This window comes from Mus musculus, chromosome 2 (assembly GCF_000001635.26).
Source record: "Mus musculus strain C57BL/6J chromosome 2, GRCm38.p6 C57BL/6J".
In the NCBI taxonomy this organism is placed as follows: domain Eukaryota; kingdom Metazoa; phylum Chordata; class Mammalia; order Rodentia; family Muridae; genus Mus; species Mus musculus.
The window spans coordinates 132295059-132312879 of NC_000068.7; the positions used below are offsets into that span (position 1 = coordinate 132295059).

Here is a 17821-nt window from a genome sequence, read left to right on the forward strand (position 1 = left end):
TTCCACGTCTATTGTCAATCAAGAAAATGCTCCACAGACTTGCCTACAGGCCAGTCTAGTAGAGGCCTTTTCTCAGTTGAGGCTCGCTCTGCTCAGATGGTGCTAGCTTGTGTCAGGTGGACAAAAACCTAACCAACACTTGCCACCTTTAAAGACAGGTCTAGGTGCTACCAGCAGGGTGCGAGGGAAGCAGATGAGGCCCCCACACATATAGCTTGAAGGTCAAAGAAGAAAGGGGATTGGCTGAGAACTGGAAGACTCTAGAATAAAAGGTTAATCAGGATCCCAGGACTGTGCATTTTATGTGTGACATGAAGGGCTGCAGTGCCCGGTGGGTGGTATGAGAGAGTAAGTGAATCAGTGGGAGACTGAAGTGTTCCTTAAATGCCATGGCTTTATTGAAGCTGTGACCTGCTGGTTTCTCTTTCTGAAGACCCTAAGAAGAGCTCTTTGATGCCTCTGTTTTTTTCAGGTTATGTGTGTCCAGATTAAGTGTTTCCATGAAATAATCACTATTGGCTACAATGTATACCACTCCTACGACCTGCCCTGGTTCAGGACCCTCAGCTGGTAAGCTCTCTGCTCCACTGGGGCAGGCAGGCACCTTGCCTGATTTGAGTGATGTGATTTGTGGCAGGTACTTACAGTGCTGGTGGAGACATTGCCACAGGCTTGCAGGAGATTGAGCCTGGATTGTATGGCACGTTTGAGGAGACTTGAGTAGCTGAGGACTTCGTGTCGTCTGTGACAGACGTGTCGTCTGTGACAGATGTGTCTGTGACAGATGTGTCTGTGACAGATGTGTCTATGGTTGGGCTTAGCTCAGCAGAAGGGTCCCTGAGCTCCTGCAGCCAGGGACTGTATTGTGCATCGCACCCGAGGTCAGCGTACTTTTTATGCTGCAGCCCAGCGTGTCACTGGAGTCCTCTGGGAGCTGGCAGGTCCCGGTGCCGGTGTGGCTGTCTCTGGAACTTGATTTGCTCATCACTACAGCAGACTGTTGAGGTTACTCTCTTTAAGGCACTCGGGGCCGGCGTGGTTCAGATCTGAGCTCCTTCAGAGACTGCTTTTTTTTTTCTTCTCCTAAAAAGGATTGTCTAACAGCAAACTGCTAAATAAAGAACTGTAGCAAAAATGGTTTCTGAGCCCTTTCTTCACCCAAAGCTCGGCTGTTGGCATCAGGGCCAAAGACCCACTGACGGTGAGAATTGCTCTGTGACTTAATGGGCTGGACAGTGATGATTTGTGCGTAGGCAACATGGTTATGGTCAAGGAAGCTGACACACTCCACCCATGTGTGTGCATCACTCAGCAGTACAAGCTGACTCTCAGCGTCCACCCGCCCTCCGGGCTCAGAAGTTGTTCTCTTTGTGGCTGTTCTGAAGCCAGAGAGCTGTGTTTTCAATCTTGATAATGTACTCAGGAGGCCTGACCTTTCTCAATGGTCACTTTACAAAGAAATTTTTTCCCTACCAAATAAACCCAATAATTAAAAGTTGGGAAAGAGAGGAGCTTCAGTTTCTCCCTGCTCAGGGCTGGGGTGATGGCTGCAGTGTGATCCAGCACCCAGACCAAAGTAGAGGGATGCACAAGGCTGTAGCTTGAGGCTGCCCTCAGGTCTTCAGTTGAAGAGAGGGCGTAAACAAATGCGCAGTTGGTGCTGGTTGAAGGATCTGGGTCACAGCCAGGCTTCGGAAGGGGGATGTCCTGAGATGGAGCCTGATTGCCTAATGAGGTCATCAGTTTCTTGCTATAGAAATAAATAATGTGGTAGATGTCAGGGCATGCAGCTTTTTAAAACTTCCATTTTTATAAAATGGTATTAATAACAAAGGAAATTGATGAGTGGATGAAGGGGGTGTTGCAGCAAGGAAGAGTAAACCGGAAGTGAAGTAACAAAGCCAAATGAGCCGCTTTGGACAGTGGAGGGTCTTGTGTGGTGGTAGGGGTGAGCCTAGGGAGGGGGCTGAGGTTTAGCTGTGGGAACACAAAAGGGGAGAAACTGCCGACCAGGTTTGTAACGAAGGGAGAGTGGGAGAAAGGTGCCACAGGTGTCTAGATCAGTTCTCAAGGTGGGGCGGGCTGGTCTCTCTTCTCGGGGCTGTCTGACAGCATCGTGAAGGAGAGCTGCACAAACTCTACTGGTATGGTCTTCACTGTTTCCAGGTACTTCCTGCTGTGTGTGAACTACTTCTTCTATGGGGAGACAGTGACGGACTACTTCTTCACTCTGGTCCAGAGAGAGGAGCCTTTGCGGATCCTCAGTAAATACCACCGGTTCATCTCCTTTGCCCTGTATCTGACAGGCAGGTATCACGTGTCTCTCCAGTTCTCTGGGCATTGAGTGCCTCTGCTTGGTTTCTAAGAGTTGGTTATAGTTTTGTGATGTTAACTCTGCCATACTAGGAAGTGAGCTGACAGATCTGTCTTACATTGACTGTAAACTAACTTTTTCCTATGGGCTTTGAAATTAATGCATTGCTTAATTGTTACAAGTGAATTAATCAATGGACTTCTTAACCCAGCTAGAGAGAAAGAAATGCAGTATGACTGATTTTATTCTCTCTCCAACTAGGATTCTGCATGTTTGTACTGAGTCTAGTTAAGAAGCATTATCGGCTGCAGTTCTACATGGTAAGAGGAGCGTGCACGTGTGTGTGTGTGCGTGCGTGCGTGCGTGCTTGTGTGTGTGTGTGTGCTGGGGCCGTGTGAAATATTGAATTGAGGTTGATTTCTTGGTTTACTTGACAATCTGCAGAGACTAACGCATGGGGCTCGCTGGCCAGGCGATCTGTAGACACTCAGCTGAGCTTTCACGCTTTATGTGACACAACTTGACATGGTTTGTTCTGTATTCATCGGGAGCCTGGAGCAGGGAGAACCGGAGTCCTGCATTTCTTCATCTAGCTAGGCCAGACACAGCATACACCCTGAGGGAGGGGTCTTTCCTCTGGGCCTCTGAAGGCAGGCTCCCTACAGGGACAGAGTCACTGCTGTAGGGACTCCATCTAATTCACTGTTTGCCTCCCTCTGAGTGGGACAATGTTCCCAGGCCTGAGAGAGCACAAGGACTCACTCACTGCTTGGGTACAGACCCTACTGTGATGTTTCTGTTGTTGTTCGATTGGGTATTGCTATGTAGCTGAGGGTGGGCTCATTTACAATCCTCCTGCCTCCAGATTCCTGAGATTTCAGGCATGCATTGTCCATGTCTGTCTTAGTCCTTATTTTTTGGTAAGACTGTGCCTGGGAAAGACTGTATTACTTCCAGAAGTTTGCTCTGCCCATGTCACTGCCAGTAAGCCTGATATTAAAGCCCTGCTTCTCAGTAGTTGCCCATTTGTTCCTTATTCTTTGAAGCTGTTATGGTCATAAACAAGGTAGGGAGAGTTCATTTCCTTCTCTTGCAGTTTGGCTGGACCCATGTGACCTTGCTTATTGTCGTAACGCAGTCACACCTTGTTATCCATAACTTGTTTGAAGGAATGATATGGTAAGTGTGACAGAAGTTTTGCTTATTTTCCCTCCCCGGCGTTGGGGTTGTCTCTCACACATGTGGGCCACAGACCTTGGCCTCTGTTTTGAAGCTTTCCACCTATCAGAAGTTCCTGTGGGCTGCTTTGCATTAGTATCTGATTGAGTAAGCCTGCAGTGGCACCTGATTTGAATTTCTAGTACATTCCCAGGTGATATTGACGCCATGGGTCAGAGCCAGACTCTGAGAAGCTCTGTTCTAGCTTTACAGGTGAAGAAACCAAAGGTGAAGAACTGGCAGCAGGCTTGATAACATAGGTGAGACGGTCATGGTTTCCTAGCAATGTGTAAACAAGGGAAGTGATGAAGATACACGTGAACAAATAGTTAGGTGCCCTCAGTGGGATGATCATGACACACTTGGTATGATGAGAGAAGCACTGAGCATTGTGGGTGACAAGCACACAAGCTTCATCTCAGAATTGGAATGTGTTCATCCTTAAAGAGCGCCTGTGAATGTTAGCCTTATTTATGTACTATATTTAAAACAAGTGGAATGGCTCAGGGAGGCACCAACTAACTAGTGCCTTCTCTGTCTGGATTTTTATTGGATATGTAAAGTGCTAAGTTGAGCCTTAGGGCTAAGTGTACCACTAGGATCAGTAGTAACTACTAATGTTTCTAATGAAGGCTTCATCATAGCTGTGTAGAGCAGAGACTACTGGAAGCTTTGAAGGAAGTGTTGTGGGTTTTGGCGGTGAATAGAGTGAGGAGGTTGTGTTAGGGTTTCATTGCTGTGAAGAGACACCATGAGCACATATACTTTGGGTTGGCTAACAGTTTCAGTCCATCATCATCACAGTGGGAAGCATGGCAGCAAGCAGACAGACTTGGTGCTGGAGAAGGAGCTAAGAGTTGTACATCTTCATCCCCAGACATCGATCAGAAGGGGACTGTGCCACATTAGGTGTAGCTTGACTTGAAAGCCTGCCTCCATGGTGACTGACAATAATGACAATAATGCTACCCCTGTGGGCCAAGCATTCAAACACGTGAGTCTGTGGGGGCCATATTTACTCAAATCACCGCATTCTGTTCTCTGGCCCCTACAGGCTTTTAGCCATAACATAATGTAAAATACATCTAGTCCCAGCACTTGGTTTTTGAAACCTTAAACCATGTTTTCTGTGACACACCTCCCCCATCAAGGCCACACCTAATCCTTCCTAAACAATTCCACTGACTAATGACCCAGGTTTCACATATGGGCCTGTGGGGGCCGTTCTCATTTAAACCCCATAGGGAATACTAGTGCTAGTAATAACCAATAAGATGTTAACTATGACACTGATTCTGTATACTATTTAAAAACATAAAGTCAATTGCTAGGCAAAAAAGTCAAAATGAGTTTAAATGGAAGTCAAAATGGCTGTTTTGGGGAATGGTAGAACTGAGTTGGGCAGTAAGCAGTTTTTCTCCTATCTTAAACAGTTTATTGTTCATATACTACTTTGTAATGCAAAAGGAGCAAGTGGCTTTTGTAGAATGCTGTCTCAGTCACTCAGTCAGTCAGTGAACACCAGTGCCAGGCACTAGGGATGGCATTTTGGTGTGGCTTCCCCCACTGCCTCTTTTGGATGTGGTCTCTGTGTGCAATCTAAACCAGCCTTGACCTGAGCTCAGCCCTTCCTTCCCCGTCCCGGTTGCTTTTAGAGGCTTGTGCGACCATAGCTGACTGACTTTTATTTACAGACATCAGTTAAAATAGGAATGTATTTCATTTTGCTCTCATATGTGTGCACAGTGTGTCTTTGTCGTTTCCCCCTTACTGTTTTCTCTTACTTCCTTCCCACCTCCCCTGATTCCCACCTCCCCTGATTCCCTGCCATTTCCCATGTTTATTTTCTTCTCATCTTACACCTTAACGAATTATAAACACACCACGAGGTGCCTTGGCACTGAGTTATTGTTGACCCTCTGAGATCATCTCCATAGAGTGACTCCTTTTGGGTCTCTCCTAGGTTTATTGTTCCCATCTCGTGCGTCATCTGCAATGACATTATGGCCTATATGTTTGGCTTTTTCTTTGGTCGGACCCCACTCATTAAGGTAAGTGGATCACCCTGGCGTGGGTAGTGGGTGGTAATGCTTTCTCTGTGGCGTGTCAGTGGATACAGAGGAAAACTAGCTGGTATGTATCCATGTGGGCCTGTCTTCACCTTACTCTGGGGCTGTGTAAGAGAAGAAAAGGATCAAAGAGACCCTGGCAAATACTTTAAAAAATCTACCAAGGAAAATATTATTAGGTAGGCATACTTTTATGGCTTTGCTCTTTGACTATTGTTTTAATGTGGATTTTTATAATATAATAAATGTGTTAGCCACTAATGGAATAGAAAGAAAACTAACCTGAAGAACATAGGATAAGAAGCAAGAAAAAACATTTTGGGGAAGAATTTTGAAAGTGACATGACTAATTGAAGATGGACTTTCTATAGAAATAGTTGTTTGCATGGTTTTGAGACAGGGTCCCACTGTGTAGCCCTGGAGGACCTAGAACTCACTATGTAGTCCAGGCTGGCTTCGAACAGAGATCCTCCTGCTTTTGTCTCCCTCACACTGCGATTTAAAGGTGTGTGCTGTCATTCCAGGCCTGAGTTACAGAAGTTCTTTGCTGACATTGTGTTCTCCATCTGCAGCTCTCTCCAAAGAAGACCTGGGAAGGCTTCATTGGGGGCTTCTTTGCCACTGTGGTGTTTGGCCTTTTGGTAGGTGGTAGCTCCCATCTGGATGGGGAGGGGACAAGGACTCAAAGGTCTGGGCAGGAGTAGAGAATATGTCTTCCCAAACCAGAGACTCTTGCCCGATGCTGATCCTTGCTCAAAAGAACGCATTCTGTAACTGACACGGCAGCTTTCAGCTTTCAAGCAGCTGTGTAGGGGCTCATGTACGTCTTATGTGCTTATGTGCCCCCTTACACCCATCTGCCAGGTAACACTAATATTGGGGTGACAACAGCAGCTTGGAGTAGGGGGTGAGGTGAGATATGTTGTTTCAACTCAGATTTTCTTCTGCATATGACTTGCCTGGAGGAGTGCATTTTCTAGCCCCTTTGAGGACACCATGCCCTGCTGCTGATTCTCAGTCCCTCCCTTTTCTAGTGTGGCTGGCTGTCACTGTGCCTCCCACACCCCCACCATGGGTTCCATGTAGCTCTGAGTTTAGCGATTCTTAGCACAGTAGGGCAGGTCTTCCCAGGTGGGAAGAATTGTCTTACAGCTCTTCGTTCAGCTCTTTCCTGGGCTTTTCAAGGTCTTTGTGTCTGGACACACGTATTGTGTGTGTATGTGTGTGTGTGTGAGATCTTGCTTAACAGTTAGGTGAACTACACATGTGGTGAAACATAAACCTCTCTTTGAGCCCATGACTTACGGTGAACATCGTGGGAGGGAGGCACTCCGAGAGTCATGGCCCAATCAGGTGTCGGCCAGCCAGGCTGGAGGTCTAGAACTGATGTTCTTGCCTGCCCTCTGCTCTTCGTCCTTAGCTCTCCTATGTGATGTCTGGGTACAGATGCTTCGTGTGTCCCGTGGAATACAACAATGACACCAACAGCTTCACTGTGGACTGTGAGCCGTCTGACCTATTCCGCCTGCAGGAGTACAACATCCCTGGGGTGATCCAGTCGGCCATTGGCTGGGTGCGTACCCTTTACATGAGTGACGGCACGGAGGAGTTTCCCTCCTAGAGCTCTGAGCTTTATGCCAGGGTAAGGGTAGAGGAGACCTTTCTGTGACTTGATGTCAGTTAGAGGAGTGGCCCCCACATTGTGTGGATTCCTAGAGGATCCTGCTTACTGAGTAATATGCACCTTTTCCACTGGGCTGACATTTTCTTGATGACACATTAGTGGTTGTAAAGCCAGTGGCAGTGGGCAGAGTGAGCTGCAGCACGGCCTGGACCACAGGTCATTGCTTGCTTCGTGCTGCACCCTCTGCCAGTGTACACAAGCTCGCTACTCCTGTGAATGCCCTTGCTGGGACTCTAAAATTAGTAATGTCATTTAAATATTCCTGATTCTTGACACCATTTTAATATTCACTGTACTGAAATGGAAAATACACAGGAAGTATTTCTGCCAAATACTGAAGCACAGAGTGTCCCAAAGAGAAAACTTGTACTGTTGATTAAGTTGTGAGCTCAACTGGCTGCCAAGCTCTCAGGATAGGGTTTTTATTTGAAAAGACTTGGGTATGTAATGGATATTTTTCTTGAAAAGAGTGACGTAAGTCTATCACTTAAAAAAAAAGTGGCTGATAGCAGTTGATACCAGTGATAAAAATCTGCATTTCAGGTGAAATGAGAAGTGTGACATGTCACATGCACCTATCATTGTGAGGACGGTGGGTTTCTGGCACGTATCCGCTGCTCTGACACCACATAACACAGTGGCCAATAGTGAGTTGGGAGTTCTTAAATGGCCAGTGTATGGTGGTCCACCGTCATGTCTGGGAAAAAGATGGAACCACAGTGCATTGTAGACCAGTGGATTGTGTGAGGAAGCACAGAACATTCGTTAGGAGGATTTCAGATTCCACACTGTTCCCAGCCTCTGAGGGCAGTGTGCGTGTGTGTGTTGGGGGGTGTGGTGTGGTGTGCAGACAGGATCTCACTATGGTCTTGGAATCCTTCTGCCTCCTTCTGAATGCTGTGATTGTAGGTATGTGAGACACTACCTGGCTTGCAGCTATTGTGTGTGTGTGTGTGTGTGTGTGTGTGTGTGTATGGATGTATGCATATTTGCATATATACACACATATGTGTGAAGGCCCAAGGTTGATGGCGAAATCTCTCTCAGTTGTTCTTTTGCCTTATCCTTTTGAGGCAGGGTTCTTGAGCTCATCCTGCTGGTCAGCTTGCTCTGGGATCCCCCTCAGGGTTTGCTGCTGGCTGCCTGCCATGCACATTCAGTATTTACATGGCTTCTGGGGATCTGAACTCAGTCCTGTTGTAGGGCAAGTATTTTCACTGATGGGACTCTGCCCAGCTTGTACCTAACTTTTAGGGGAGTTATGCCTGTCAAGTTCCTGTATAATTCCCACATTTCTGAGAAGACTGCTAAAAACATTCATCCTTTTGAAATTACATTCTCTGTAAGCTAAAGCTGGATCTTCTTCATATATTGCCTGCAAAACAGTATAAGACGTTGATTCCAGAATTTCTCCTTTTGTTTGTTTGTGAGCGGTTCTTATGTAGTTTAGGCTGACCTTACCCTGTAGCTGAGGGCGCCCTTGAACTTGAGATCCTACTGCTCCTAGTTTCCAAATGCTGGGATTGCAGGCACTCCAGACAGAATAGCCCCCACTCCAGACACAATAGCATAGTGCTCTACTATTGAGCCAAATGCTAGAGATTTAAAGGTGTGGGCTCGTTTTCTTTGTTTCTTTGTCTCTTTCTGTCTTTTTCTTTCTGTCTGTCTTTGTCTGTCTGTCTGTCTTTCATCCTTCCTTACCCCCCTTTCTTTCTGTCTTTCTCCTTTTTTTTTTTTAATACTCAGTCTCTTTAGATGTATGAATGTTTTGGGTGAGTGTGTTCGTGTGTCCTTGAAATAGAGTTCTAGATGGTTGTGAGCCACCATGTGTGTTAGAAACAACCCAGGTTCTTTGCTGGAACAGCAGGTGGTCCTGACCACCAGACCAACTCTCCAGCCCTGCAGTCTTTTGGTTGATTGAAAAAAATGGAGACCTTGTTTTATGAAGCTCTGAATTAACTGTAAGAAGCCAGACATGCACACTTGCTGACTTTGGTTCCACTCCTTCTCCTCAGAAAACGGTGAGGATGTACCCTTTCCAGATCCACAGCATCGCCCTCTCCACCTTCGCCTCGCTCATCGGCCCTTTCGGAGGGTTCTTCGCCAGTGGATTCAAACGGGCCTTTAAAATCAAAGTAGGGGAACTCTGCCCCACCTGCCTCTCCCATTTCACTCCTGGTCGCCCATCTCTTCCCCGCCCTGCTCCATCAGCTTGCACCCCTCATACCAGGTCACGCCCCTGCACTTACTGTGTGCTTTTCTTTACCCATGTGCTGAATTTGGGGGACAGTAAATGAAAGTGCAAGTATCTGGTTTGCTAGTGCTTCTTTCAACCAGAGACCGCGTTGTAATTTGCAGTCCTGTCCTGTGATCACCTGGGCATTTGGTTGTATGCCTCTGTCCATCACCTTCTCTGCCCAGCAGGGTTTTGGTCATGGGTGGATCCATTAGTCTGGAGTTTGGTTGTTGGTGAGCCCAGGCCCATCCTTCCTTCCTTTTCCTCTAACAGGATTTTGCCAATACCATTCCCGGTCATGGAGGCATCATGGATCGCTTTGACTGCCAGTACCTGATGGCCACCTTTGTCAATGTGTACATCGCCAGCTTTATCAGGTGCGGAACTACTCCACCGGATCCAGATATTCCACCGGATCCAGCTGAGTGGGCTTTGAAAGCATGAGTGTTTACAAATCCTCTGAGGTCTCTCTCCCTCCACTAATAGTGAATCCAGGGCTCATAGCACCCCATGGGTAACTGGGCCAGCGAGGCAGCTGGCCCCTGCTCAGGGGTGCCTTATGTTCTGTTGTAGGGGTCCAAACCCAAGCAAACTGATCCAGCAGTTTCTGACGTTGCGGCCAGATCAGCAGCTTCACATCTTCAACACGCTCAAGTCTCACCTAACTGACAAGGGGATTCTGACATCTGCCTTGGAAGATGAGTAGAGTCCACCTGGGGCCCAGAGAGCTGGAGCAGGATGGAGTGGGGGCCAGTCGCCAAGGCCGCCCAGCTGCTGTGACTTAGATAATGAAAAGCTTCAACTCACCACCGTCATTTTTTTTTCTTTTTCCTTTTTGTGCGTGTGTGGTTTTTAATCTGTATATACTGTCTGTTTATAGTGTGGGCAGTGAGTAAGCTGTAGCTTTGAGTTGCAAAGAAGTCACAGGAAAGAACCATTTGGGTTTCTGAAGTACAAGTATTGAGCAACATGAAGGGCAGTGTTGCCCAGCTCAGGGTGTCTGCTTGGTGGCTCTAACCCCTGCCCATCCAGTTGTTTCTGGGCTGTGCGAGAGATCATACATTGATCTGTGTGTGATGAGTTGAGGGCTTTCCCACCTGCACGGGCCTTCACGGGCTCCACGCTTTTGCTGTCCTTGACACCTCTCGTTGGGGCTTCTGCAGGCATCTCTGTCTGAGAGCAGTGGGGGCTGCCCTCTGTAGAGCTGTGAGAGCAGTGGGGGCTGCCCTCTGTAGAGCTGTGAGAGCAGTGGGGGGCTGCCCTCTGTAGAGCTGTGAGAGCAGTGGGGGGCTGCCCTCTGTAGAGCTGTGAGAGCAGTGGGGGCTGCCCTCTGTAGAGCTGTGAGAGCAGTGGGGGCTGCCCTCTGTAGAGCTGTGAGAGCAGTGGGGGCTGCCCTCTGTAGAGCTGTGAGGGAGAGGCTTTCTGATCAGATGAACATCTGTCCAAGCCAAAATTCTGCAGAGGGCAGGTGAGCTTTGCTTATGTAGTTTGCTTTCACCATATAGACTGAGAGAAGATTTCAGACTTCTTTTTCTCAGAAAGCATGAAGAATTTATGAAGTATGGAAAAGAAGCCCTTACATATTCCAGATGTGTGCAGCAGGGGGCACTGTCCCAGCCCTCTCTGCCCCAGCCAGGCACAGTGGCCTCTAGAGGGTGGTCCTGTAGACCGCACCTTTTAGAGTCGAGGCCTCTGTGGTTGTGCCGCGGGTTTGCTGCTGTGCTGAGTCCTTCTGGGGGAGCCCTAAGAGGTGGGGAGCAGAGGACTTTTGCTCAGACACCCTTTGCCTGGAAGCCCACTTGTGTTGCTGCTGTGTTGTGTATATAGTATTCTCGAGATGAGCGTATGTGTGTCTGTTTAAAAGTCACCTTGTTTCCTACATGATTTTAGTCATACCCAAACGTCCTCAGAATCCCTACATCCTGCTTAGAACTGTGGCCGGCCTAATCTGTCAAGAGGCTTGGCTCTTCAAGACTCAGTGTCCACTTTATCAAATGTGACCGGTGTAGCTGTAGTTTGTACTTTCCTGGGGACCTTCTGCTGGGGTTTGTGTAAGCTGTGATTCTTTCCCTTCCTAATAGGTTGAGCTTGACATGGAAAGGAGCAGTTGGCAGGGAAGGAACTTATTCCCCAAGAGTGGTAACTAACCCACAGCCCTGCTCGGTGTGCCCACCGCTGAGAGGCTGCAGTGACTTCCCCAAGTACCGTGGTCTGTGCTAATTTGTTTTCAGATTAGTCTTCCTGTGGCCTCCAACACTCAGCCAGCCCTCAGAGTGTCCGCTGTGCGCACGGGGGCGGGGCGGGGCGGGCAGCTCCTTGTCTCTCAGCTTTGACTGACTTGTCCGCATTGGGGATTTTTGTTCTCAGCTCCCAGGCCGCACTGAACACAGTGTTGCTGCCTTCAGTTTGGTTCTGGCCATGAGGCCCCTAGTGGGAGCTTTGCCCTTAGGGCTGTCCTCTGACTTGCCCTCAAAGTTCACCAATTCGGCAACTCCATGGAGACGGTCGTGTCACTCTCAGCCCCTGTTGCTATTAAGTCATGTCATGGGCACCCGGAAAAGGAAATACACTGAGGTGTATTTTACAATTGCTCCTTAAGATTCTCAGTGGAGATTAGGAGCAACACTGCACTTCTGATAGAAAAATGGCCTTGGATCACTAAACTAGGTAGAGAAGGGCACACCACACCCCAGCGCCCCAGGAGCCAAAACTCACGCTCGGGCAGCAGCAGCTGAGGCTTGAGGAAGCTGGTGTCCTAAGACACTGAAACCCAGTGCTCATTGGAGCTGCCAGCCACAGGTTTCTATTCTGAGTTCTCCAGTCTTGTGAAAGAGGAGAATTTCCCAGTCAGGTAGCCAGGAGAACAGTGCCACCCTGCGATTGTGCCACCCTGTGATTGTATAGCGTGTTGTTTGTTCCAGTAAGCAGGCAGGCCCAGAGACTGCTTTCTCAGCACCGCACAGATCTCAGTGGGTCACATAACTTGCTTTACACTCATCTTGTTGTGTCAGAAATAAAGTGTTCGTGCTTTTCCTTGTCAGGAGTCCCGTGTTTGTCACTTGTTGTGTGGTTTTATGTTTCCCGCTGTGTGAGCATAAACACTGTGCAGTTTTCCTGCTTGCCAGCCTGTGTGCCATCTGTTCTCACAGCCTCTGAGATGTCTCAGGTGAGAGCCATGGGGTGGAACCATAAAGTCCCCATCTCAAAGTGTGCCTGTGGGACAGGGTTAGTAGCTACTCCCCGAGGCCCCAACCCGGGAAATACTGCAGTGTTCCTTCCTGCAGGCCTTGGAGCCCTGACCAGGCCAGTCCTGGGCACTGCTTAGATGGCTGTTAGCTTAGAACTGGTGAAGTAAAGATTTGGTCCCAGAAACCAGCCTGACATGAGAACAAGCCAGGGTGTCTTCCTGGTGAGTTCTACTCATGGTCGTTCTCAGGAAAACTGTGTTCCCTTTGTGTGTACGTTTCTCACCCCTTAACCACTTCAGTGTCAAAAAAGTTCCCATTGTGTCTTCTGAAAGTGAAGTCCCATAAGGAAGTTGGGAGAGAATGTGCAGGGTGCACACACGCATGTACAAACACACACACACACACACACACACACACACACACACACACACAGAGCCTATTTCACATTCTCAGACTTTTAGTTTCTGCTTTATAACCGCATTTAAAATGTATTCTTAATGTGCTGTAGTGTGTGTGAGCCGGTGTCCAGAGGTGTGAAATATACCATGTAATCTCACACAGGTGGACTGTGGAACCGTTTTTATGGATTTTGCCCCTGCTTGCTTTCATCCTGTAACCTAGCCTGTATTATACAAGAAAACTTGAGCAGGACATTTCAAGAGAATATGTTGGCCTAATTGTTGGGTTGGCTGGGACCTGCTCTGAAGGGATCCCTCAGTTCACCGATTGGCAAGCCAAGGTCAGTCCTTGCTGTTGATGGAGCTGGGAGGAGGAGGGACCTAAGGACTCAGGACAGAGCATCTCACGCGAAGTTCTGTGTGGCAGTCAAGTGTTCCTCGTGGAGTCAGCCTGAGGTAGATTTCCAGGAAAGCCTTTTCCTCGTTACCAGTGTGTGATGTCACAACTGAAACTTGTGTTAGTAACGTCTAAGGCCATGTTGCCTTTGTCTTTAGAGTAATTCCTGGCTGTGCCTACCACTCCTGCATACTGTGCTTATGTGCGTGCTGCGCTTTGATGGGGAGGAGGGCAGGTCCCTGTGCAGCCAGGGTTCTTGCTCCTTCCATGGCAGGATGAGAAGGAAGGCCTAAGAGGCTGGCCAGGGGCCTGGTGTAGACACAGTAGAAGACAGTCAACTATGGGCGCATTCTGTCTGGAGCTCCCAGAAGGAGCTGTGTGCTGCTGGAGAGGAGGCTAATTGTTGGTTCAGACTCCTCCGCTTGGGTAAAAGACTCCCCTTATCACTCTCCTCACAGTTGCTCTGCATCTTTAAAGAGTATTAGCTTCTGCTTCCGGACTCAGTCTTTGTTGAGTGGGCCACTTCCAGGGGTGTGCCCGGGGTTAGGCAAGTGGCAGACGAGGGTTCTTATTTGAGGCTTTGCTAGGCTCATCTGCTGTGTCCTGGGTAGTCCACTCATATTCTTGCAGGGTGAGTCCATGCTCAGGAGAATGCGGTCCACCTTTCTATGTACTCTAGCTTCCCTCTCTTCAGGTTGATATAGCGACATTACCTGGGCTCTGTGCTGTCCTGTGGGTGGAGGCCATTATCACTGGGCTGCTGCTTTCCTGGGCAAGCCACTCTCTATTTTTCTGCAAAGGTCAAAAGACCCTGGTGTTGGGGGCCCTTTAGAGGGTGTGCTTTGGACGCTGACCTCTTAGGGCTTTAGGACAGAGGGACGATGTTGAGTCTAGAAGGGCACAATATGCCAGAGTTTTATGGCCAGTGATCCTCAAATCCATTGGCTGTTTGAAGACCCTGTCCTCACTTCTCCTTTTTTCAGGTGACTCTCTGCTTGGCTCTTTATCTTACTCTTCAGCTAATGAAGTAGCAACAGTGTGTTACTAATGATTGCAATCATACAGTGCTTAATATGTGCCAGACACAGTGCCAAGGGCTTGCATGCATTATCTCCTTTAATCCACAAGCAGCTCTGGCGAGGTGGTATTAGCCCATCTTACAGATGGGAAAACTGAAGTTCTGTGCTAGAGATTGAGAACAATGTAAAGACTTGAGGCTTAGGTAGTGCTCTATCTGGTCAGGCTATAGGCTGCGGGCAGCCTTCACTTCCAACCAGCCGCTGTGAGGATTTAGTGAGCTAACGCATGTAAGCATTTAGCAAGGTGCCTGGCACATAGTAAGCACTCAATAAATGGTAGTTTTTTTGTTCTTTTAAACTGAGCTCAGCGAGTTTGGCCCACACTGGTGGGCTGCTGGGTATTCAGCCACCACACTCTTCACTGCTTGGACCTAGTTGGTGTTTGTGTTCTGTAAAGTGAGCACGTTGTCCTCCCAAGAGAAGCACTTCAGTGGTGCAGTGGTAAGAGCCCACAGCATTGAGGCCAGCCTGACTGAAGGATGATGTGAGGCTGTTTGTCACTTCTGTTCTTTTCCCCGTGGTTGAGACTGCCCACAGGAAAAGGGCTGGCTGCTCTGACATGGTGGGGCGTCTCCTGGGGCCTGGCTCGCTCTGGACCCTGCTCTCCCCAGCCACGTTCTGTAGTCTGTTGTACATCTCAGGAACCCTCGGTTCCTCCACGGATGGACGACTGCAGAATAGAGCAGAATAGAGAAAGTAAGCCTGAAGCTGAGTGCCTCAGCCACAAACCTAAAGGAGCTGCCTGTGTCTGACAGCACAGCCATTCCATCTCTTCCGTCCGTCTGTCTGTCTGGGTTGTTTTGTTTTGTTGTTGTTTTGAGACAGGGTTTCTTTGTGTAGCCCTGACTGTTCTGGAACTTGCTCTGAAGACCAGGCTGACCTCGAACTCAGAGATCTGCCTGCCTCTGCTTCCCAAGTGCTGGGATTAAAGGCATGCGCCACCTTCACCTGGGTTTTCTTTCTTAAAGGAACAGGTTAGAGCAAGTGACCGTTGAGGACAGGTGATGTGAATGTTTGTTCTAGATTTAATTCAGTTTTCTGAATGGACACAGGGAGTTGGGAGTATGTGTGTGTGTGTGTGTGTGTGTGTGTGTGTGTGTGCGCGCGCGCGCGCGCGTGTGTGTGTGCTTCACCTTGATTGAGTGGCATTGGCTCACATGACCCAGGAGATTCCCAGACTCTGTTAGTAGTGTCTAGGAACTTGTGTTCCAGCTGAGGAGTGTCCCAGGTGTTAACGAGACTGAGGCCTATTGCTGGAGTTCAGATACTGCAGCTCCTCTTGTTTTTCTGCACTGTGTTTGCCAGCCCTGCCCCCATCTGATGGACCAGGCAGTCCTTTATCTGGAGGGAAAAGTCTGATGCCAGCAGAGGTCCTGGGGCGCTGCTCTCCCAGGTCCTGGTCAGACTCAGCTCCATAGCTCTTGGAGGCTTTCCCTGGATTCCCTGAGTACAGTGTTAAAAGGCCTAACCACACAGCCACCTGCCCTAAGTGACATTGTGTTTTTAGGTGTCACCGTCTTAGCCCTTTGTTTTCCTTACTAGAGTATCTTTCCCGCACCCCTAGGTTTGTATTCTGGTTCTACTGGCTTTTCTCAGTGGGACACCAAGGTAGAAAGGGAGTAAGAATGGTTTTCCAGTGAGTTGAATGTGCACACGTTTATGAGAGGCCTTTGGGTGAGCTTTCTGCTCATTCCTTGGTTTGTCTTGGGTCCCACTGGGCAGGTGTCTAGCACTGAGAGGGAGAGTGTAGACAAGGGAGCCACGGAGGTACTGGAGGCAGCAATTCCTCATCCAGCTCAGGGACTCCTGACAGCCAAGGGGACAGCAAGAGGACCCAGAGCAGGGAAAGGGGTCGGGGAGTCACACAACCAAAGGTAGACTCAGACCAGTTCAGTGCTCCTGGTGGCCATAGGGACCAGAAAGCAGCTTAGGAAATCTATCCATTGGCCCTTTTAGAGTCTCTGTGTGAACCCAACTCTACTGAACTTAAACACCTTCCAAACAGTGGCAGGGGCCACAGTGGCAGACAGGGTAGAGTACCCCAGGCAGTTTCTCAGCCTCGTCCGTTGTGTGGAGGGAATACTGAATTCAGTTATCTCACCTGACTGCTTTCCTGCCCTCAGACCTGGACACTGGGCCTCAGCCCCTGGCCGTGTGGAATCCATGGGATCCTCGGGACTCCCCAGACAGGCGTGTGTGAGTGTGTTCTGTCATGCAGCCTCAGCCCAGGCTAACCCAGTCAGTGTTTTCACCACGTCTGACCTTTCTCTCTGCACTTAGGATTGGTGTCCACTTGTAGATTTCTTTCAACACAGTATAAGAATGTGATATATTGTATATTGGAAAGTATTTACCTTATTTATATACCTGAATGTTCCTATTAAACAAATAAACATATACTAAATTCTAGATTGTGCGTGTTTTTTGATGGGAGAAGCCCTTTTAAAACGATTTTATGTGTATAGATGTTTTACCTGCATGTATGTGTGTCCTGTTGCGTGGACAAGCCAGAAGAGGGCATGAGATCCCCCTGAAGTGGAGTTACAGGTGGGTGTGGGGAATTGAACCTGGGTCCCCGGAAGAGCAGCCAGTGCTATTAATCACTGAGCCATCTCCATTCCCAAGAGGTTAGTTTCTATGTTTGTTTTTAGACAGTCTTCCTATGTAGGCTGGGCTGGTGTGGTATGTGTTTTGGGGTCCAGTTCCTCTATCTCAGAGTATCCAGACACACGCCAGGCTGGAAGGATGAAGCAGAATCCATCGGGGAGTGAATGAAGGGGGCCCGTGTCAGGGCTAGCGGACAGACAGGTTGGGGAGAAGTCCGTCTCCAAGGGTCATAGTATTACAGCTTTTAAGTGCAGGCTTTCTCCGATGATCTTCAGTGAAACAGCTGTGTGTTTGCTTGAATTCAGAGATTCTCAAACCTGGCTGCAGGTGAAAAATCCCAAGGTGTTTCAGAAAGTTCCAGTATCCAGGCAGTCTAGACCAGTTAAATCGGAAATGCTAAGGATCAGACTTGAACACCATTGTTTTATAAAAACCTCATTCTGTGGTTCTAATATGCATCAACGGGTGAGTAAAAATGGTTGACTCTCCTTGCAGTGAAGGCAGTTTTCTTACCACCTCCACGGTGGCTGCCCCCCCCCAACCCCCTGCTGGGACATCCCCAGGATGCTCTGATGTGACCCTTCTGGTGTAGTGATGCTCTTCAGGCCAGTGGGGGCCCCTGGTATAGAGT

The 17821-nt window shown here is 48.6% G+C and overlaps 1 protein-coding gene across 5 annotated transcripts in view; it reads left to right on the forward strand.

Annotated features, from left to right (window-relative positions):
- Window positions 1-16992, forward strand: part of Cds2 (CDP-diacylglycerol synthase (phosphatidate cytidylyltransferase) 2) — a 58713-nt gene extending 41721 nt beyond the window's left edge. For 3 of the 5 annotated variants that reach the window (XM_030246706.1, NM_138651.7, NM_001291039.1), the window contains exons 4-13: window positions 473-570; window positions 2167-2306; window positions 2576-2634; window positions 3411-3493; window positions 5496-5583; window positions 6174-6242; window positions 7022-7174; window positions 9301-9420; window positions 9795-9898; window positions 10095-16992. In XM_030246706.1, the coding sequence (XP_030102566.1) occupies window positions 473-570; window positions 2167-2306; window positions 2576-2634; window positions 3411-3493; window positions 5496-5583; window positions 6174-6242; window positions 7022-7174; window positions 9301-9420; window positions 9795-9898; window positions 10095-10227 (1047 nt within the window). In that variant the 3' untranslated portion in view covers window positions 10228-16992. Of the gene's footprint in view, window positions 1-472; window positions 1136-2166; window positions 2307-2575; window positions 2635-3410; window positions 3494-5495; window positions 5584-6173; window positions 6243-7021; window positions 7175-9300; window positions 9421-9794; window positions 9899-10094 lie in introns of those variants that run through there. The other 2 variants (XR_866210.2, NM_001291040.1) reach the window with 2 other exon arrangements.
- Window positions 16993-17821: the final 829 nt, after the last annotated feature.